This window comes from Oreochromis niloticus, linkage group LG10, assembly GCF_001858045.2.
Source record: "Oreochromis niloticus isolate F11D_XX linkage group LG10, O_niloticus_UMD_NMBU, whole genome shotgun sequence".
Taxonomy (NCBI): Eukaryota; Metazoa; Chordata; class Actinopteri; order Cichliformes; family Cichlidae; genus Oreochromis; species Oreochromis niloticus.
In genome coordinates, this window is record NC_031975.2 from 31,484,790 (window position 1) to 31,506,866 (window position 22,077).

Genomic DNA, 22,077 nt, shown 5'->3' on the forward strand with positions numbered 1-22,077 from the left:
ACATGTGCAGAAGCTGAACTTTCTCTTTTGTGTTGGGACTGAGCCAAAACACACAAAAGCAGTTTCACGTTCGCACTGGCTGAAGTGAAATAAGTTCAGCTTCACCAACAAAGCCTCATCTTATCCTGTCATTTTGTGTTTCTGTGGTTTTGAGGCAGAAGCTTTCTCTGTCATAAAACATAACAGCATTGTGAGCTTTTTGCTTTCTTTAGTTAGTGACAGCTGTATTTTCCTGCATTGCAGTTAGAGACATTTTTAAATCCATTTAACTAAACGACTCATTTACTTCATGCAGTTTCTGACAAACAAAGTAACCCCCTCCACATACTTACTCCCTGACATGAAGCCATTAAAACCTCTTTGGGTTGCAGGCCGGCTTCAGTTGATCATTATCACATCGAGATAATTAAGATAATCACTCGATTTTGGCTGCTGCCATTAAGATGTTTGAGTAAAGAAACCGCAAAGGGTAAAATGGCCTGCATTTGTATAGCGCTTTTCTAGTCCATAGGACCCCAAAGCGCTTTACACTACATTCAGTCATTCACCCATTCACACACACATTCACACACTGGCGATAGCAAGCTACATTGTAGCCACAGCTGCCCTGGGGCGCACTGACAGAGGCGAGGCTGCCGAACACAGGCGCCACCGGGCCCTCTGACCACCACCAGGGCTTCTTGAATTCATGAAAAGTACTGTGATATTGGCTACAAGCCATTTCATTTCCTAATTTTGATTATCAATCTTTACTCCTCCCTTCAGCTGTGCTTGTGTTTGCTGTGAGGAGAGAAGACAGATCTCCTCCTCTATCAATGTATAGAAAACTTCATCCCACATCTGTGCAGATTATTTAAACTAAAATTCATATTCATCATTTAGATAACAATAGCAGCTCTTGGGTGGTCTGATAAACTATCGTGACATTTTAAAACTTTTCCAGTGGTAAATAAGCAATTATAGAAGGTCTTTAAAGATCCATTCATTGTCTTCTTGTTAAAAGTCAGTCACAGCTAAGCAGCGATTTCAGATGTTCGAACTCCTCACCAGCTTTGAAGCTAAGCCCAGCCCACCTGAGAAAGAAACCTTTTTTGGTTGCTTTTATTCACTACATTGGTCTTTCAGTCATGACTCGAGGTGACGGCCGGAAGCCAGTCTGGCCATTTAAAACTGTGACCTGGTACCACATATCAGGCTGCCTAAACACAGCTTTGCCACACCTAGAAGCTGATTACCACTCATCATGAAACACAATTTAAAAAAATTCGAGTATATAGAGAGGAGCTGGAAAAAAATAGAAGAAGAAGAAAAAGAAGAATGCATTTAAGTACCAACAGAAAGTGTGTGGGATTTGCTACTGCTGTAAAGCTGGCGAAAGCTGGAAAGCCAGAGACAACTAAAGACATTAAAACATTATGAAATATTTAATATAATGTTTACTTGAAAAGCCAGAAAAGTAGAAAAGTTCTATGAAAGACCTGTCAGGTGTATTAATGATCAATCAGGATTGGTATCTATTTTGTTGGTGGAACCAATGTACATGTTTTACAGTCTTGTTATTTACACTCCTCTCAATTGTTTTTCTTCCCTAGAATAGAGTTCATCAACCTGTCAGAGAACATGAGTCACTGTGAGCCACCTGTAATTATCTTCAGTTACACCTGCTACACATGCGCATATCTTGGATCTGTCTGGATTAATCACTAAGCTAGGGTGAGGCGATTATAGGTGTGTAAAGAAAAACAAAGTCAATGCATGTGATGTGTTTCAAACATTAGCCATTGACTGGTGCTGGATTAAATGTTACAAATAACGTGCTCTGGGATATTAAGGCCCATAACGGATGTTGACTATGCCCATGAACATTTTCTGGACATGTAACTTCAATTACAAAACAACTCTTCTGTATTAGATAGGACTGACTCACCTCTTTGGGCATGTTTCTGGGGAAGAAGAGGTAAGGCAGTGCAGTGAGAAAGAGGACACACGAGGCTACCAGGAAGCCGAGCCACCATGCTCCCACCCAGCGCAGGTCTTTAGTGTCCAACTCGATCGCCTCTGGAAACAGAAGAGAACACAAATCATGAAATTGATGCAAAGAATCCATCCATCCATCCACTTATCAGGGTCAGGAGGTACAAGAGGTGAGGTACACCCTGGACAGGTCGCCTAACACAGAGAGACAGATAACCATTCACGCTAACATTAATGCCTATGGGCAATTTAGAATCATCAATTAACCTAACCCCACTAAGTGCATGTCTTCAGACTGTGGGAGGAAGCGGGAGTACCCGGAGATAACCCATGCAAACTTCACTCAGAGAGGCTAGATGGTGGAGTCAAACTTGCTGTAAGGCAACAGAGCTAACCACTGCACCACCATGTTGCCACATGCAAAGAATACGACTCATGATTTCATTTATTTGTAGCCATTTATTGCCTTATAACAGCCAATAAATTATCAACACATGTAATTAAACATAGTGTTAATTCACTGCCAGCCCATAAGTCTATCATTCATCCAAGTACATATCTAAAAATTCTTATATAGGGTGCAATATTTACACTGCTTTAACATGTCTACAGTTGAAACTCCAAACCACCTTTTCATTATACCTCCAACGTAATCATGTGATATTAGTTCTCAGTGATGCCTGCTCTGTTTTAAAATACAACCAGGTGGAAGTAATCTTTTGACTCTAGTAGTCCTGCCTAAGGTAATAATAACATGTATAAAAAGACTGAATTTGCTTAAATTAATGAATCTTCTGATAGAAATATGTCAGCAGGTTTGACTTATAACTTGTTCTTCACATTTGTAATATTGAGTTAATAGTTTAAATGCATACTTGGACCTAAATGGTAAAATAACTGCATCCAAAATAACTAATTGAACCAGTTAAGGGAAAAACCTACTGTACACTTCATGTTATAACAACAAGTCATCATTCCTCCTTTGTTTGAAAGATGTGTCATTTACACAAGAATCAGAAGTCAGATGAAGCCTACGCCGGTGGAGTTCCATGTTTGGACAACCATTGCTGTTATTTATAGTTAGGGTTGGTCATGGAGTCATTCCTAACAAAGAACTAAAACTGAATGCTTTTACAGTACAAGCTGAAATCTTATTCCCTGTCAGAGGTTGTTCTGGATGAAACACAAACTACTTTCTTTTGCTTGGTAAAGTGAGCTTTCCATCACTTGCAAGAACCTACAGGTACCTGGTTCTAGTGTTTTCACTGTGTGTAATTTGACCTTCCGTACTGTGTGAATGTTCTAAGCAAAATCTGATAAAAATTTAGATGCTAGCTGCCTGCTCGACTTCACCTCAGCTAATTGGATTCCTTCACCTCAACCTCTGGCTCGGTTTGTGCTTTTAGGACCTTTAGGAGCATTTTTAATTATCTGACCTATAATATGGCTCCTCTGCATTTAATTGTACTAACAGACCATCCAAGAAGTCTCAGCACTAGTTTTAGAACTTTAGTGTTTTTTTCCTATGTTACTAGAGGGGATCTGTGAATTTCATTTGTTTAGTCTGCAGGTGCAACAAGAACTTAGCACTCCTAGAAATAAACTTTTTATCCAAATATAAACCAACAACCAACATAGCATCAGCCAAAATGTATATGTTGAGGTTTCAAAATGCACACTAAAGAAAAAAATGGATGCTGTAATTGTGTCTACATCCTAAAATTTATAGATATCAAGTAGGGCTGCACGATTAATCGTTAAAAAAAATCGCGATCTCGATTCATACTTATGTGCGATCTCATTTCCAAATGACAACGATTTAAAAAAAAAAAAAAAAAAAAGACGACGACGATTGTACCGCATTTTGATCCGGGATGTAATCTGCATGAAAACAAGCGCTCCCTCTTCCTGCTCAACAAATGACAAGGGCGGAGCCTTATACCACGTGATACAGAAGCTGTGCCATGATGCTCAAATTGGCAGGAAAAAAACAACGGAGAACACGTCAGGGATGACGAGAAAGTGACAGGAGAAAATTCGTCCCGGTCAACCACCCAAACATCAATAACGGGAACCTTATACAGCGCTTCCCCATAGCCGTCGAACTCCCGCAGGCACAAAGAAATTACGGAGGCTATCACTTATCACCTGACCAAAGATATATCAACACTGTGCAAAACGAGGGATTTAGAAAAATGATCAACACCCTCGACAAACGCTACACAGTGCCGTCCCGCAACTATTTTTCTATTGTTGCACTACCTGCTCTATACACGCAGTGTCGAGCAACGGTGGAGACGGAATTACAAGCAGTACAACATTTTGCGGCAACCACAAAATGTGAGACATTTGTTGTTTTTATGTTTATTTATTGTTTTTATGTTCAGTTTCAACTGTTACGAAGTTGATGTGCAGTTAATAAGTGCAATAAATATTTATATTGGAAAAGAAAATCGTGAGAGAATCGTGATCTCAATTCTAAGCAAAAAAATCGTGATTCTCATTTTATGCAAAATCGTGCAGCCCTAATATCAAGACACAAACTGTAGTCTGTAAACACAACTTTCCACTAATGTAACTGTGCACCAATGACATGCTGCCAATCTGAAACAAACGTCACTGCCCATCTAAAACTGTTCACTTGTTTTCCTTGATTTATTAAACCAGTTATGGCTTTGCTTGTCGAGGGAAACCAATGAAAATGGTACCACCTCAACTTCCTGTTCATCACCAGAAAGCAAAAACATCTGTTTGCTCCTGGACCTATGACAATGAAGAACCTCTGCAGGTTTTAGTGACATTCATGTTTGAAACAATGAACCAAACAATGAAGGCTAATCCCAGTGGAACCTGACCATTGAAAAACCCTGTGGGAACTTTGCAAGGCTGTAATTACTGAAAATCAGGAATGGGCGACTCTCTTGGTCCTGCTCTGACAACAACATTCCGAAAATCTCGCAATGGACACCTTGACCCGCTTTACCTGTTTACTATATTAACCTTATTACACTGCTCAGTGTGCAGTTACTGTCATGTTAAGACTGCTCTGCTTTTATCTATTCGCTGACATTAGCACTGGTTCCAGTGGTGGATGTTCATATTAAACATGGCCCAGGTTACAAATAAGGTAAGTGTGACAGCTCTAATGTAACAGCAACCAAGAGAAGAATTTCAAAATAAAATCCAAATTCCGAATTTGCACTTGAGTAGAACATGTTAATGACATCCTGCCAGAATCTTCAGAGCCAATATTTTCTTGCTATTTTAATTTTAGAAAAAACAAAGACAAATATTTTTGTTTCCAAAACAAAAACATTGCTTTATAAATTTTAATAGCCGTTCCTTTCTCTGATTTAGGCTTAATCTATTTTCTATTTACTGTCCTCACTATCAATCCAGCTGTTATTATTGGAAAACCTTCCCAGATATTTCACAGAGTAGCTGACTCTTTGTAAAACTAAAGAAGAAAGGATGGATAAACATTAAAAGTGCATTTTTTTTGTAGTTTTCAGAAAAATCTTTTGGTTCCTTAATTTCATATATATTTATTACATCTCCTAGGATCCTAAGTAAGTGAAAGAAAAAGGAGGAATGGATCATCAAAACTGCCTAAACACATTTAAAGTTGAGCTTTTAGGCAGTTTTAAAATAGTTACTGCTAATGAAGAACATAACTGCTGGTTAAAATCTATAATTGGTAATTTTGGTGTTTTATTGACAAAACTTTACAGAAAAACAGGGACAATTTGTAGTGTGTGCAGTAAATGGTTTTTTTTATATTGTTTCACTGAACATATTTGTCCTTAAACTCTCCTCTGAACATATTTTAATGCTTACTCAGCGCCAAGTTGCCTGAAGGCTCAGTGTAAGCCAATAAACCTACATGTGTTACAAATCAAACCACATCAGTGGCTTTTAATTTGCTAGCCCACCAACCACCACCAAAGTCTAACTCAGTGAGATTTAAGTGTGTCAATCCCTAAGACACAAAGCTCCTCATACAATTGTGTTTGTACATCTATAGATGTGTGGAGCAAGCTGGCGTACAGATTATGAGGACCTCAGTGACAGCTTCAACTTGCATGTGTGCTGTTTTTTTTTAAGGAAATGAAACTTAAACATAACTCTCCAACCTTAGCACCACAAATTAAACCTCAAACATACATTTCATGAAGCAAAAGAAAAGCGTCCTCAATATTCCACATGTCCCACTTTCCTGCTCAGGGTCCCTGGTCCCCGCAAAATAAGATATACACACTCACACACATTCTCCTCGGTATGTTTTTACTTACAAACACAGAATTGATGCAATTTTTTACATTTGTTTTCTAAACATGCAAATTGTTAAACGTGTTATGTGACGGCACATTCACTTTCACAATCTGTTGGCCCATGTACACATTCCACTGGGAATGTTGAAACAAGCAAGTTCCTTGTTTCAACAAGTCTGTAAAGAAACTGTAACATCATTAATCATGCAGACGTCAAACGACTGCAATGCCTGACTGAATGTCACGAAACTCTCACTCAACTTAGATCAGAAATGAAACCTGAAATATGAGCAGATGTAGCAGAACTATTGATCCCAGAAATGGTGGGAGTTAGCCTCTTAGCATCCAGCAGATTACCAGTGAGCCACTTAAGGTTAGGGTCAGATGTTAAAGCAAGAAGCTTGGAAATGCAACATCACAAAGATAAAGTAACCCCGTTTCTTTTCTCATTACTTATTTTCAAAAGTAATTAGTTGCTTTGTTACTTAGTTACTTTTTAAAAACATGATACACAACCTGGATATCTAATAAAGCAATAGACCTTTCAGCCCAATTTTATTGTTTCTGCATAATCCATCATTTAAAATTGAATCAAATGATTAATGTCTGTTTTTAAAACTTGTTTTATGAGTTTTAATCTTTTAACTTTATGCACAGTGCATCAAGCAAAAATTAAATTATATAAAACAGTCTTTGACTTAAAGAAATGTGTTTAACTTTTAAACCTATTTTCTGCATATTCCAGCAAAATAATGTTTAGTGTTTACACTCACTCTTTTAAATAGATGCAAGTAAAACACAGCAAAAAATAAATAAAATATAATAGTTTCACTGAAAACACTGACCTCAGATTCTTGTCTGAACACATTTCCAATCTGGATGTCTGCCCTAACGCTGAAACTTTCAAAATAACATCAACAGCAAATAATCTACTACTTCAGCTACAAAATACCATTTTACACTTCCAATTAAGTCTGGCTGAGTCAGAAGAAGATCTGTTAGTCCCAAAAAGAAAAACAGGTTCATAGACGTGCCTTCATATGTCCGTGTTGAAGAGGCAGCAGGCGCTGTGAGGGAAACACTACGAACAGCCAAAACATGAGAAATGCTCATTCAAGAAAAGCTTCACAGCTTGATTATTTGTTGGATGTCAGAGTTTTGAGTTCAGTTCATTTTGATTATAGTGCTCTAAATATTGAGAGTAATGATGATGCTTCTTTATATGAGTTAAAAACATAACAATGTATCGGTCCAAGAGACCAATGCCTCAAACAGAGTCTGGTTCAGTATCTCCACAGCAGTAACTGCATAAAGTGTGCAAACATTAGCTAACAGTAGCCACCATAAGCTATTTCTCACAGCAGATCTGTTGTTGACGAGCTCCCGGTGTGTTGAACCCGAATATTAATCTTTAAATATCATTCTTTGTTTCAGCATTGTTTTCTCATGAGTAAAACAGGATAAACTAGAACACTTGTTTTTAAACCGCCACCCTTTTGTAGAAATGTTGGCACAGCATAAACAGCCCGAGGACCGAGCACTGCCCTAGCATTTCCAGTTAGTGCGCACACACACACACGCACACACACACACACACACACACACACACACACACACACAAAAAGAGGTCATTAGGGTGTGAATCTGTTACAAAACCTGTCTACAGCTCAATGATCATGAGGACATGGCTGTCTTAAAGAACTCCACACCACCAGTGAAGACCTCAGCCACTGTTTGCAAAGCTGCATCATTTAAATATGATTTATTTTATGGGTTTTTATCTTTTGTAGAAGATTTTAGAGGAAATGACCCACATTAGTCAGCTTTACACTGTTTTTATTAACACCATGTTGAGTGCTCACATGCAGGAAGACCTCCTTTCCTTTTGAAATGAGTAAAATAAACTTTCTTTAAACAGCTGTATAGCATTAGGACAGTGTGTCTCCTCACCTTTGGGTACCTTGTCAAAGTCAACATAGAAGCGCAGCATGAGGGACCCAGTGATGAATCCGAAGGCCGGACCGATCGAGGTCATAGCAAGGAGGATGCCTGGAAGACATGATAAAAAAAAAACAAAAAAAACCTGAGAAGATGAAAGAGACGCCTGCTAGCCAAAGGGTTGACCCTGACCTTTCACCTCAAACATCACTTTGGAATAATTTATCTGCTTTTTCCAGGCGCCTCCGTCCAACACAAAAAAAGATTCTGCTAACCAAACATTTCCTTCCTCCTCAGCATCACATCAGACAGATTCATTATGAGGTTACCACAGAAAACATGATATATTTGGAACAAGAAGGAGCGGCGAGGTCTGTGAGGTGTTACACAGAGTTGCATGTGGCTGCTTTTGTCCTGCAGTTCTTCTTACGCTCAGAGGCCTCGATGAACTTGAAAATGAGATAAATGAGATAAAACAGTGAATTTGTTGTATGAAGCTCTGGTCTTGTTCTGCTTTAAATGAAGTTCAACCTTTGAGTTTTAGATTCAAGCTGTGATCGAATTATTATTGTATAATGTTAAGTTTGACTTCTTGAGGAATTACTGAGGTCTGGTTACTGTTTTTATTTCTTTAGTCTGGAAACTAAGACAATATATACAAAGAAGGGTGATTAGGGAAGTGGAGACACAGGGGAACACAGCTGAACTGAATAATAACCAACGAAACAAAGGAAGCAACCTCAAGACAACACACAATTGACATGAGCTCACCAAAAAGGACAGGAAACAGCAGGAAACAAAGACTAGGACAAACACACTAACTTGACACAGATGACAGAGAGGGAAAGAAACACAGACACAAACCGGACTCTATACAGGGGATGACAGGGAGGACACACAGAGACAAGAAAAAGACAGCCTGGGCCCAAAATAAAAAATAACATGGAAACTAAGAACTAAGAAGAGAGACATGACCGACTGTAGTTATGGCTTTTTCGCCCATAATCACACAGTTCTGGTAACAGAATTTGGACGTCCTGCCTCACATAATCACAGCTTTTCCTAATGATCTCTGTCAGCTGAACATCTGCATCTCATTTCAGGCCACGGGCACCTCAGAGTTTTTCTCTCTCTAACATTTAAAGAAAAGGTTTTAACATCTGAGCATGCCCAGCTTTACTTACACCATCGTGACAGAAAACAAAAGCAAAAGGAGAAGCAATCACACCGTGTCTACAAAATATGCAGTTAGTGCAGCATTTGTGTTGAATTTAGGACAACAATAGAGCTATAATGAAGGAATTTCACATCATTATTAAAGACTTCCTGCCTGCGGGTCCCAGGATCCTAATTAAAACAGGTTTGTTGTATAAGCAGAGACGCCGCAGGCTAATGTTACCCTGCAAGGAGCAGCACTACAATCACGTCTGTTGTCACAGTGAGTGGGTTCTGTAACAAGTCAGGTGAGCTTCTTGATGACCTCGGTCTCTCTGTTATCGCCTTCTCACATTTTTATAACGCCCAGTTAAAGTTCTGTAATGTGAGTTGACCTGAGCTGAAAATCTTTCATGGCCTCAAGTAATCTGCCTTTAGTGTGTTAAATACAACTCTTGCCAGTGTTTGCTGATAGTTATGAGGAACAAAGGTATTTGTTATACAGCTATGATATAACAGTGGGTGGTAAAATGCAGCCATGCTGAAGAGTACTAACTGTTGTGTCTCTTTGGGTCATTCTGACTTTGTCTTTGAATTAGAGGAAACTTACCTATTGTTCATTTTCTTTCTTCAAAAAAAAAAAAAAAAAAAGTCCACCACAGCAACCAGAAATCTGTTTCAGCGATTGGGGAAAGTCTTCTGATTCTTTTCGTTTCCTGTCTCCGCCGCAAACACTCAATCCAACAATGGTTTGAAGCTGGAGGTGCGTTTGGAACCTTGTTCCTCAGATCAAAGACTCAACACTCAAACCTGTTAGAGAGTTTAAATGTTTTCCTCCTGATCTGCATCACAGCTGGCAGTTCAGCGGGAATTACATTTATCGGAGTGTTCATCAAGACCAGCCAATCAGAATCTTCTGTGAGATCAAATTTCAGCAATCAGTTATAACCAGTGCTGGTATATGAGCTGTGTCTTAGATTGCAGTCATCCGTACTTCAACAACAGTTTCAAGTTTATCAGCTGTGAATTCTTTGACAGTTTATTTATAACAAGTAAAAAGTTTTTGAACACTTCAGAAAGTATATGTCTGTGAAGGTTCTCAGTCATCCAGGTCATCGTAGTCAAAGGAGTTTGCAAAGAAAGGCGTCTGGACTTCTTTAAGTTGCTTGAAGACGTTTCACCTCTCATCCGAGAAGCTTCTTCAGTTCTAAGGTCAAATGGCCGGTTATCCTAACTGGGCGTTCATAAAGTCAGCAAAGAGGCACAGAAAAGAAGATCAGACACCAGCGAGGGAGGATAAGAAAGACAGACGCAACAACGTTGTCGTCCCCTATGTAGCCGGTGTATCAGAGAAACTCAGGAGAGTTTTCTCCAAGCACGACATCCCAGTGTACTTCAGACCCAGCAACACACTCAGACACAAACTGGTTCACCCGAAAGACAAAACTCCAAAACACAGACTGAACAACGTGGTGTATGCTGTACAGTGCAGCGAGGAATGCCCAGACCTCTACATTGGAGAGACCAAACAGCCACTTCACAAGCGCATGGCACAACATAGAAGAGCCACCTCCACAGGACAAGACTCAGCAGTCCACCTGCATCTAAAGGTCAAAGGTCACTCTTTCAAGGATGCCAATGTTCACATTTTGGACAGAGAGGACAGATGGTTTGAAAGAGGAGTGAAAGAGGCCATCTATGTCCACTGTGAGCGACCATCTTTGAACAGAGGCGGTGGTTTACGACACCAACTGTCTGCCATCTATAATCCAGTTTTGAGTTCCCTCCCCAGACGCCTTAACGCCCACTCACATCCTGGGCCATCTGACCTCAGGAAATCACATGATAGGGTGGGGCCAGGTTTCACAATGAGCTCACCCGAAACCCTGGCTGATTAGGTCCCACACCCGCTTTCACACCTGGGCGCATGTGATTAGAGGATCACCAGGGGGTCCTTTGTCCCTCCTTGGGGGGATACTCCCACTGGGTTTAAATCTGGGACTCTCGGCCATTTGACCTTAGAACTGAAGAAGCTTCTCGGATGAAGGTGAAACGTCTTCAAGCAACTTAAAGAAGTCCAGACGCTTTTCTTTGCAAACTCCTTTGATTCAGAAAGTATAAGCTCATAGATGGAGGATACTCCTTAGTAGAAAATACCTGTTACAGATGTTAAGTCATAGAAAATGTTATTTTGTGTGCTCAGAGGCTCAAAAAGTGAGAAACATTCAGAAAATGCAGAATTCATTTTGTGAATGAATTCTGCATTACATTATAATGTATATAATGTTCTTTTCTCCCCTTTTGCACAGTCGAGGAGCATGTCGGGATACATTTCACTGCATGTTGTACTTGTATAACTATGCATGTGACAAATAAAGAATCTTGAATCTTCAATATAATCAGCAACACTTGGTTAAATGCAGTTTACTAACACTGATGAGACACTGATGGACTTCACTTTGAGGAAACCCCCTCAAAAAACTTCTTGACTTGACTTCTTGGTGTCTTCATCTTGGGTGTTTTGAACCTCTAAACTACTTAATCTACCAGAACGTGACATCGGGACCAAATTGCAAGTTATAATATCATTCTCTGCTTCCTACCAAGGTAGAGCGGGGAATTCCTTCTGCTGGCGTAGTCGTCGATGTAGGAGATGCCAAAGGGCTGGATGGGGACGGCTCCGACGCCCAACAGCAGCTGACCCAGGAGCAGCATGGGGTAGATCCCCTGCTGGGCGGGGGTCTCCTGTTTCAGGCAGGTCTGATTGTAGGATGAGGTGGTTACTGAGCTTTCTGATTGGCAGAGGTTGGCACTTTTTTCATTGGAGGCTGTTTGGAAAACAGAGGGAGACTTTTAGGTGTGTCTGAATTCAACACATAGATTTCGTTCTGTGCAAATAAAACTGAAAGGGAGAAGATTCAGTCTGAACTCAATCTATTTCTAATATACTGGCACATCAGCTAATTAGTGTCCCTGAACTGGACCTGTGATCTGTGTTTGCGCTGTTGGAGCATTAATCATCTGACCAATAATATAACTGCTGTAAGGTTACTGTGCTCGATGTGTGCGTGCGTGCGTGTGTGTGTGTGTGTGTGTGTGTGTGTGTGTGTGTGTGTGTGTGTGTGTGTGTGTGTGTGTGTGTGTGTGTGCGTTCTCACCAAAGATGCTCTTTGTGTAGTGGTACGGTTCACTCATAAAGTGTGTTACCCCCATCAGCAGAGAGGCCAGGCAAGCGAGCAGAGCTCCAGCTCCGATGTACCGTGGCCGATGGACTCGACTCCCAAAGAAGCTCACAAAGATGATGAGGATGGTGTTTCCCACCTGTACTCAGACACACAACATCCATAATGTAAGTCTAACATCAAAGATTTCCAATCCAGTCACCTTCAGGTTCATATTCAGGTTTTTGTTTGTTTCTATCAATAGGAGAACTAAAACATCTCAAACATAAAGCGTAGACCTCGTTCTGATTATCATTCATTTACCGCCATCTCGTATCGTAGAACACTGGATCGTATTCTCAAACCGAAAACAAACTTGTGACTTTCTGAAGAGCCATGAATTCATTAAGCAGGACTTCAGAGTCCTAGCTGAACTGACCTCGTTGAAGGAGGCCAGGAGCCCAGACTTCTGGCTGGATAGGCCATAGCGCCTCTCGATGGTGGAGATGGAGCTCTTCATGTAGCCTGACACCAACAGCTGGGCCAGCTGCAGCAAACTGTGGCAAAACACAAAGAACTGCAAACAGAAGAAGAAGAAGACAAAAAGTAAGAAAATGTATTTTAACACAAGCTGCATTTCCCCTTATGTCCACACGAGGCAACAAACTGACAAACAGACTGACAAACTGTGTTAAAACCTCCAAAGTCTAGTTTTGTTGACTTAAATTCTGACATTTTATTTGGCTTTACTCCACACTAATTACCAAACCTGCTAGCATTAGCATTTGAGCATCTATAGGTGGTAACTTGTAGCTCCACCCACAGTGCTAAAGTAACCAGAATGTGGTTACATCCATCTTGCATACTGTGAGAGAACAGAGTCTGTTTCTGGCTCAATTTCAGCACAAAGTGAAAGGTACAGACAAGAAACAGTATTTTTCTTTGCCCTGAGCTCGTCCTGAGAGTATTGTGACTGGAGAACAATTCCAGGATGAAGCTCAGGATGTGAAGCTTCTGTGAGAGCTGTGTGTCAGCGAGTCCCACAGGTTCCAGTGTTTAGACAGGCGAGTGTCTGAGTCCAGCTTTTAAATCTCTCCGCTGCCTGAAGGGATCTGACCTCTGAGCTTGCCCGCCTCTGATTTTACTGTCACAGGCATTGCTACAGCGCCATGTGATCATGTGATCAAGTCATTGTGTTTCATTTGTTTTTCATGACACTCTCGGAGAGCAGACTAACAAACCCAGCTGATCGTTCTTCTTCATCACTGTAAACACTGAAATCAGATCTATGTGAGACCATTGAGCTGTTAGAGACAAGACTTAACCACTGGAACATCTGTCTGACACAACATCGGCCTTTAACCCTTTACTGTTCACCATTTTTACCCAGCAGGGCTCAGACGAGCCCTGACAGGTCCAAGCACCACTCCTACTTTTTCAGCTCCAAGTTTGAAATAAACTATAAATGTTACAAATTTCCTTTAATTCATCTTTTCTTTCTTTCCTTTGTTGTATTCCCTTCCTTTCTTCCTTAGTCCCTTCCTTCTTTCCTTCCATCCTATCTTTGCTATGGCGCTGCCGACAAACCTTGATGCTGTTGAAGAGACTCCTGGATCGTGCAGGAGCTTGTAGGCTTCTGGGGTCAGAGGTCATGTTGAGGCTGTTGACTCACACCGAGACTGAAGAGTGACCCTGTGAACGACAAACATGGGTGAACCTGCCATTCTTCTCCTTTATTCAGCAGAAAGTCCAGCACAAACAGCCCGACACACTCATGCTGAGCAAACACCACCTTCTAGAAGTACTGAGTGCACACACACACACACACACACACACACACACACACACACACACACACACACACACACACACACACACACACACACACACACACACACACACACACACACACACACACAGGGCGTGTGAGTGTTTGGATATAGAGCTATTCAACAGTTAAAGCTGCTGGAAAAACGTTGATCAAAGCCAAAAAGAACAAAACAAGACGTCGACTTCTGAGGGCGATTTGACACAGCGTCACAGGGCAGCCAGGTCAGCACCCCTGTGACGGACAGGTGGATGGTGACACAGGTGGCTGTAGCTGCTAGCTACACCTGCACTGGACTTCTGGATGTGTTCCTGCTGTTTGAACACATCCATATGCCTTCTGGAGCATTTTTAAAGAAGAATGATGAAAGCTTTGGTTTGAGTGTTTTCACTATCGCCAGCACTGAATGTGTATACTTTGGATATTTCTTCATGCTGACTCTAATAATGAATACGAATTTACAAAATTAACTTCATGTTTTGTTAAAAATGACCTGAAAAGGCCGTTTTCCCATTGGGTTCTGTCCAACTAGCTCTTAAACTGTCAGTGTTTTGTAGCACACTTCAAGCGGAGAAACTGCATTTATTGTGAAGGGCAAAGGACCAGAAGACAAATGTTTATGTTTAACAAGGTCAAAGTTTTTTTTTCTTTGAAAGGGTTTTTTTTTCCCTAAAACAGAACTGAATGTGAACAAGAATGTGTTTGATTTGATTTGTGCTGTGTGACGTATTTCCATAATCAGGCTAAAATACAAAGACAACAAAAAACGTTAGAAAACAACAGGAACCAGAGAAAGTTTGGTAGAAGGAGGTGGAGATGACAGGAAGTAGTTTCTTATCTAAGACTCCAACTGATTGTGTGACCCGGTTTTATCTGTCAAGAGCCACAAACAGACGAGCTGAGCTTCATCTGTGAAGATAAAACCAATGACCACCACTCCCACCCCGGACTCCACACAGGCTTCACGGAGTGAGATGAGCAATCATCACCATCCTCACTGTGAGATCATCGGCAGCGTTTCCTGATGCTCAGAATAATCTGAATGTTTGTAATGAAGGAAACTCGTTTTTTTCCTTTGGCCAGTTTTTCAGGTCTTCTGTGTTGCCAGTTTTTCCTCATCACTGTTCGTGAACATGCACGTAAAATATAAAATAAACTCTGATCTGAAGATAGCTGATGGTTTCCCCGGTGCCTCTCCAACCAAAACCTGCCAAAATGGGATTGGTTGGTTTTTGTTGGAGTACTGAAAGAAAAAAAAATCCTTGAAGGTGTTGGGAAACGATTTCCAGCAGATGTCCTACACGTCGGGTCGAAGACAAGTTCTTTTTTACAGCGGATTAAATGTTTGACAGCCAGCACAGTGTTTGGAAACAAGCAGCATGGGATAATGAGTAACCAGGATACTGATAGCTTATCAGGCCCGATCATGGCTCTGTGTACAGGCTCCTCACATCGTCACCATGTCCCTGAAGAATGAGCAAACTAAACCTGGGAATAACTAATGCCATGCAGGTCATGACATCACTGTTAACTTTATAATCAAGATTTAAAATAATATTTAAACACATTTTATGATTTATATTAATATAATATTAATGCTATTAGAACTCTGTGAAACCTCTGAGCAAGTCTGGCTGCTGAGCTCATCATGCTGGTCTTAGACCAGAACATATCTGATCATGTTTAGCTCCTCGTGGTCGCCATGACTGTAAAGACCGTGTCACACACCAATCATCTTAAAAAAACAGCTGTCTTCACTTTCCTGCTCTAAAATCCAGCTCCAAGCCCGGATTTATTTATTCCAACTAACAGCACAAAGAGTCTGCAGCCAGCTTTTCACTCCTGCAACACAACGGCTGAGCTGTCTCTCTCTCACTCTCTCACTCACACACACACACACACACACACACACACACACACACACACACACACACACACTCAATCACTCAATCACTCACAGCTCCAGTGAAAAGTCCCAACAGTCCCACTAAAAGTCTGAAATCTCCCACAGAGAAAAAACACTCAGACTCACTGTGTAGCTCGTCTCTCTGCTGCTCTCACTTCGTTGCAGCTCCGACTTTCTGTTCCACTCAAGCTGCCAACACACCTCCGACTCACTGAAGGAATAGGAGGAGACAACAGGAGCAAGGAGAGTGGTGGAGTTTGAACCCTCCTCCTGTGTTAAGACAGTCTGTGAAAAAAGGGGGGGGAAAGCCGTGTGCGTGTGTGTGTGTGGGGGGGGGGCGGTAAAAAGAGGCAGCAGTGAGTCCCACAAATATTTACATTGTTCTAAAACTTAAAGTCTGCATTATTAGGGGCGTGGCCTCTGGCACTGACACAGGCGGCTGTAGCTGATAGCTCTCTGCTAGCTTCACCTCAGCTAACTGGAGTCCCTGAAATGGACTTCTGGGCCACATTGGAATTGGAGCATTTTTGATGACATCTTCTGACCAATCACATTGCAGAGGGTGGGTGTGACAAAGGAGGATGCTGGGAGAGGGTGAGATGGGGGCAGGTGACTTTTAAAGGAGGCAGCTGAATGAAGAAGAAGAAGAAGACTTATCAGTAATTAGCAGGCAGGGCTCTAGAGTGCGACCAAATTTTTCAGTGGTGCGACTAAAAAAAAATATTTGGTCGCACCGGTGCGACCAAATATTTTCGGGTAACAAAAAAAAAAAAATCTCTGCAACTCTCCGTGTGGTCAACAACAGACACACATTATGCCCCTATCGTGGACTAAACCAATCAGAGATAGTCAGGGGCGGGACCTCTCTGATTGGCCGTGGTCCAGTTGAAAGTGCAGGTGGAAGAGAAAAGGTGAGTAGCTTGAATAAAGCCAAATCAATTCATTAACGGACCCGACGCATCAGGATCAGCTTTGTCTTTCTCGGCTTTCTCACCCCACGGCCCGAACACGGACACGCTGTCGGAGCTCAGCGATTCTGATGCGTCGGGTTGGCGCTGTGTTTACGTCTTTTTGCGCTGATTCTGAGCTGCAGGTTTTGTCTCTCCAACCAAAATTCGCCGAGCCAGCAGCAAAAGAAGCAGCAAACTACGCTTCACATTTGATCAATGTCGTCATGAATTCCCTCTGACTTTTGCTGTTTTGCTTCCACCACGATAAAAATCCCACTTCATGCACAGCTCTCTCTCTCTCTCTCTCTCTCTCTCTCTCTCTGTACTTCAAGAACAGTTTCCCGTCTCAAATCTCTGTTTTCTTATTCATTGGCTTATTACCCACCAGTCTACCGTTGTTTACAGCGCTGTCGGCCGCTGTCTTTTTCTTTTCTTTTTCTTTTTTTCACTTAAATGACCTCAGACAAGAAAGCCTAATTTCTGCTGTTCAATACTGAAGAAACTTAAACTTCTTAAAATTATGCAAAATTGCAGAATATTGCAGAATATTTTTAAGGTTATCTGCTGTAAAACGCCAGACCAGGAAAATCTCCTTCATGTTTTTCTGTGTTTTATTCTCAGTTACTTTGACACAAAGGCATCTGCTGTGATGTTCACAATTCTGATGAAGTCTCACATGTATCAGTGCTGATAAATGACCAGAATTATAATATTTCTGACTGTCTGAGGCTAAATTGAATCAAATCAGGACTTTGAGAACCGGAATCGAATGGATTATAGAAATCAGTGATGATACCCAGCCCTAGTGAGCAGCCTAGGCCTGACAGAAGTGGATGTAGCTGTGGGTAATAAGAAAAGATGAAAAGAACTATTGATAACTTTTGTGTTAAGTTAAGGCCTGATCCGTCTGAAATTCATAGCCAGCTCTGACACGGTGCCATCAATCTTTGAATGCTGAAAAAACAGCAAAGTATCCAGAAAACACATTATATGCTGCAATAAATGCACTGCCCACGTGTCCCCTCTCCCCACTGCCTTTCAGCAGCAGGCAGCAGCAAACAGGTCGTCAGAGGAGCCAAGATGATGATTAACTTTAACATTTTCTACAATATTGACAAAGCACTTTAAGCACAAGTTTGTTAGTTAATAATTTAGAAATGAATATTGTCTGTATGGACTTCCCCCCAAAGAAAGTGCACATGTAAAACTGCGGTGTTAAGCGATGCGGTTGAAAAATTTGAGTGCGCCTAACTTTTGTGCAGGTACGCCTAAATTTTTAAAGTTAGGTGTACCGGTGCGCCCATGGCAAAAAGTTAGTCTAGAGCCCTGGCAGGTATGTGTGTCTGTGTGATGCTCCAATGCAGTGCATGAATGCAGCAGGAATCAGCTGATAACTCTGCCCTCCACCCTCTCCGCCCATTATTCCCACTTCTGGTTCCAAACAGATCAAGACAAAAGGACCATAAAATGTCCCACATTACCCTAAAAGCACTCTTAAAGAGTAAGGACAGGATACGCGAGCGTTTACTTGAAGTTTGAAAGTATTAAGTATGAAATCTCAATAAGACCTTTAAATTCCCACCCTCAGACCTGCTGTCCAGCATCACATGACTGATTAAATTAAGGAAATTGAACACGAATAGAAAGTTTAACGTAAATATATTTCAGCAGTTTCACTGAAAGTCCACACTGACGGCACGAAAGTCAGAAATAGAGTCAGAAATAACATGTATGTTGAATGAAGAACTCTTACCTCTTCGTGTTCCCCGCAGAGAGCAGAAGGACTAATTAAAGAATGAAAAGTACGAGGGGAAACACTGACAGGAAGTCTCTGGATTAAAAAAAAAGTTTTTCCTCAAACAACATGTGACTTTCTCAGATATGTCATTTCAAATATTCTGTTTAGTTTAGCATCAGCAACGCTTTGAAGGCAATGAATCAAATTTCTTTCTTTCTTTGCTTCATTTTTAGAGCAGCATGTGAGTGAAGCTGTTGGTTTTCTTCTGGTTGTGTTTGGCAGGTTGGACGATTGAAATTCTTGATCTGTCTGTTTCCTGTTATTAATCACCTCTGACTGCATGCTGTTAAGCTGTAATTTTAGGTTTCTGGTTCTTGCTAACATCTGTATCCTCAGACTGATAGGAGCCGGGACTCCTCCACTTATCTGTCATCATCTGTCACACTCCAACCTTAACTGCTGGAGACGTCTGAACCTGCTGACTCTTTATCTAAAATCTATTAAAGTAAATATTTAAGAAGGGATTTATAAACAGTGATAAAACATCATGACGGAATATTTGTTACTGATTGAACAAAAAAATTGAAGTTTTATGAACATAAAAGGAGCCTGGGCCATCCTGAGAGGATGTTTGGACCTGATATGATCTCACACATGCTGCTTTCACCAGCACACTGACTGTATACAAAGATGGACATACCCACTGTAACATCACCGATTGGTTTGTGGAGTCCTATTTATGAGACCTCAAAATGTCTTCATTACCACCCTACTAACTTTTCTCTTATTCTCTAAAAACCTTTGATTGACAGCTCATGGCCCACTGAGCGTGCTTTGATTGCCCCATTAGAGTCAATAAGAGCCATAAACAAGTGACTCCTCAGGAGAGGTTTTACTTTTTTTTTCAAAGACAAGTTTTACAAATTAATTTTGCTCTAATGAGCTAAATTCATGAGTCAGTTGTAGTTTTTAGAGTAGTGGCTTGTTTTCGTCTAAAGCTATTAAGTATTTGCAGGTCTAAATGCTCCTTCAATTACTGAAAGCAAATAAACACTGAGGCACCGCTGAGAGTTAAAAATGGTCCAGATAGGATCTTCACATCAGCAAGGAAAGAATGATGAGAGTCCCCAGTGAGAAGAGATGAATTCCTTTGGTTCATTTCCAGCTTCTTCTTCCTGCAATTCAAACTTCAGCCGAGATAACTGTAATGATCAGAAGCTGTTGCTGTGCTGTAAAGTTAATACAGTTCCATGCCAGACCACAAGGTGGCACTATTTGTGTGGACACTAAGATGTGAGCTATAGTGATGGGAATAGGGCTTTGGAGTTGACGTCATGCCGCAGTGCATTGTGGGATCGCGGCGCCATGTCAGTAGGCTAGAAAGCAAAACAAGCGCACAGTGTTGGAGTGTTGGAATCGGGACTGCCAGAAACATGCTCAAAATCAGCGCAAAAGACAAAGGGCTGTATCGCGACCGATTGCGCCCAGACCCCAAGAGACGGTACTTTGAAAAAATTGCGTGCATCGGTAATGTGGACCCGTATGAAATAAGGAAGTGGAGTGGAAACCCAGACGACCTACCGCCTTTGTCCTATCCCGATATCTTCGCATACCTTGTCTGTGGAGTCAGCGCATACACAGCAAACCAGTTTAAGAATTTTAAATCCCTGGAGGCCCACATCCAATTCACGAACGGCTGGGTGCAAGCTTTGTCCGTCTTTAAGCCCCCACGCTGCGAGTGCGTTGTCGTTAAGACATAGGTAAGTCGGTTTGAACTTGATAACTTTCTAAACAACTTCCTTGTTACAGTTTTTGATTTGCACGTACAGCCAACCCATCTATATTAGCCTTGGTTCATTACAGAGTTTTTATTAAAAGTGGTTTTTGTGTGTTTCAGGTACTGCACTCACAACGACTGAATGAAACTGCATTACAGCCATGGGTCATTGTGAGCACCAATGGGAGGGTTGAGGCTGCTCACTGCACATGCATGGCAGGAGTTGCAGAGACCTGCACCCATGTCGCTGCTCTTTTGTTTAAAGTCAAGGCTACAGTGCGTATAAGAGGCACCAGAACTGTAACAGACGAGCCAGCATATTGGGTATTGCCCGGAAATATGACCAGGATACAGCCCGAGGTTGCACATAACATTGACTTCTCCTCAGCAGCTGCCCAAAAACGTGGTCTTGATGAAAACATAAACACACCCTCCTTTTGCCTTTGAGAGGCAAAAGGAGGCGATCGCAAAAAAGGCAGATTCCTATTGCAACGCTGGAGGATTTGTCACCATTACTGGATACACTACTGTCAGGTACAAACACAAATCTTTGTTACCGGCGCCAACCACTGACCTCATTGTGTGGACACAGAGAGATCTTGCTGTGATACGCATCTTCCCTGATGTGGATTTCTGGGAACCACGTTTAAAGCAAGCACAAGATTTCTTTCTTAAAGTGTGTCTTCCTGAACTTGTTGGGAAATACTTCTTCAAACAACGTGCTGCTCTAAATAGTCTGTAATGTTTCATTTTGTGTCGTTCAAGATTGATGCCAGCTGTGTGTTGCCATGTAAATAGTTTGCATTTCATTTTTATGTACTTGCTAAGTACATGTGAACAGATCAAGAATAAAAAACAAACAAATATACTATTCTTTTCTGTTTTATTGAAACTACTTCACACAAAGTACAATTATTTACAATGAACTAAACATGCAACACAACAGCTTTATGAATGCTCAACAAGAGCAATTTTCATTTGGCGCTGGTTTGACAACCACACTGGGGCACATATTCACCAAAATGCAGCAAACTTTAACAATCTTATCAAGCAGTGTTGTGTTTATCTCTGCTCTGCCCTGTTCATTGCACACACAATCCTTCGTCTGCCCTTTAGATGCTAGGACAGTGCTTCATGGGCTGCCTCTGTGGTCCGACACGCCAAGCCCCCGACAGTGAGCAGTGATGCCTACAACGCCAGCTAAGGTACCAAAATACAACGGGCTAACATCGCTAGAGCCCTACCTCTCACAAGTCCGGCTAGCCGCGAGGCATAGTGGCTGGAGCGACGAAGAGGCTGCTACACACCTAGCGCTAGCATTGGAAGGAAATGCACTGCAGGTACTCCTTGACCTAGCCCCGGCAGAGCAGCATGAGCTC

General features: G+C 41.5%; 1 protein-coding gene and 1 long non-coding RNA gene across 2 annotated transcripts in view; one reads left to right on the forward strand and one right to left on the reverse strand.

Annotated features, from left to right (window-relative positions):
* Positions 1 to 16,527, reverse strand: part of slco2b1 (solute carrier organic anion transporter family, member 2B1) — a 32,159-nt gene extending 15,632 nt beyond the window's left edge. Inside the window, exons 1-7 of the mRNA XM_003457683.5 lie at positions 16,360 to 16,527; positions 14,087 to 14,191; positions 12,939 to 13,076; positions 12,497 to 12,659; positions 11,942 to 12,166; positions 8,196 to 8,294; positions 1,928 to 2,058 (exon numbers count right to left, since the gene is read on the reverse strand). Coding sequence (XP_003457731.1) covers positions 1,928 to 2,058; positions 8,196 to 8,294; positions 11,942 to 12,166; positions 12,497 to 12,659; positions 12,939 to 13,076; positions 14,087 to 14,152 — 822 coding nt within the window. The 5' untranslated portion in view covers positions 14,153 to 14,191; positions 16,360 to 16,527. The remainder of the gene's footprint in view (positions 1 to 1,927; positions 2,059 to 8,195; positions 8,295 to 11,941; positions 12,167 to 12,496; positions 12,660 to 12,938; positions 13,077 to 14,086; positions 14,192 to 16,359) is intronic.
* A 2,465-nt stretch (positions 16,528 to 18,992) lies between these two features.
* Positions 18,993 to 21,389, forward strand: LOC112848011 (uncharacterized). The gene is made up of 2 exons (XR_003221882.1): positions 18,993 to 20,681; positions 20,819 to 21,389. It is a non-coding gene; the product is annotated as an uncharacterized LOC112848011 (long non-coding RNA).
* The last annotated feature ends 688 nt before the right edge of the window (positions 21,390 to 22,077 follow it).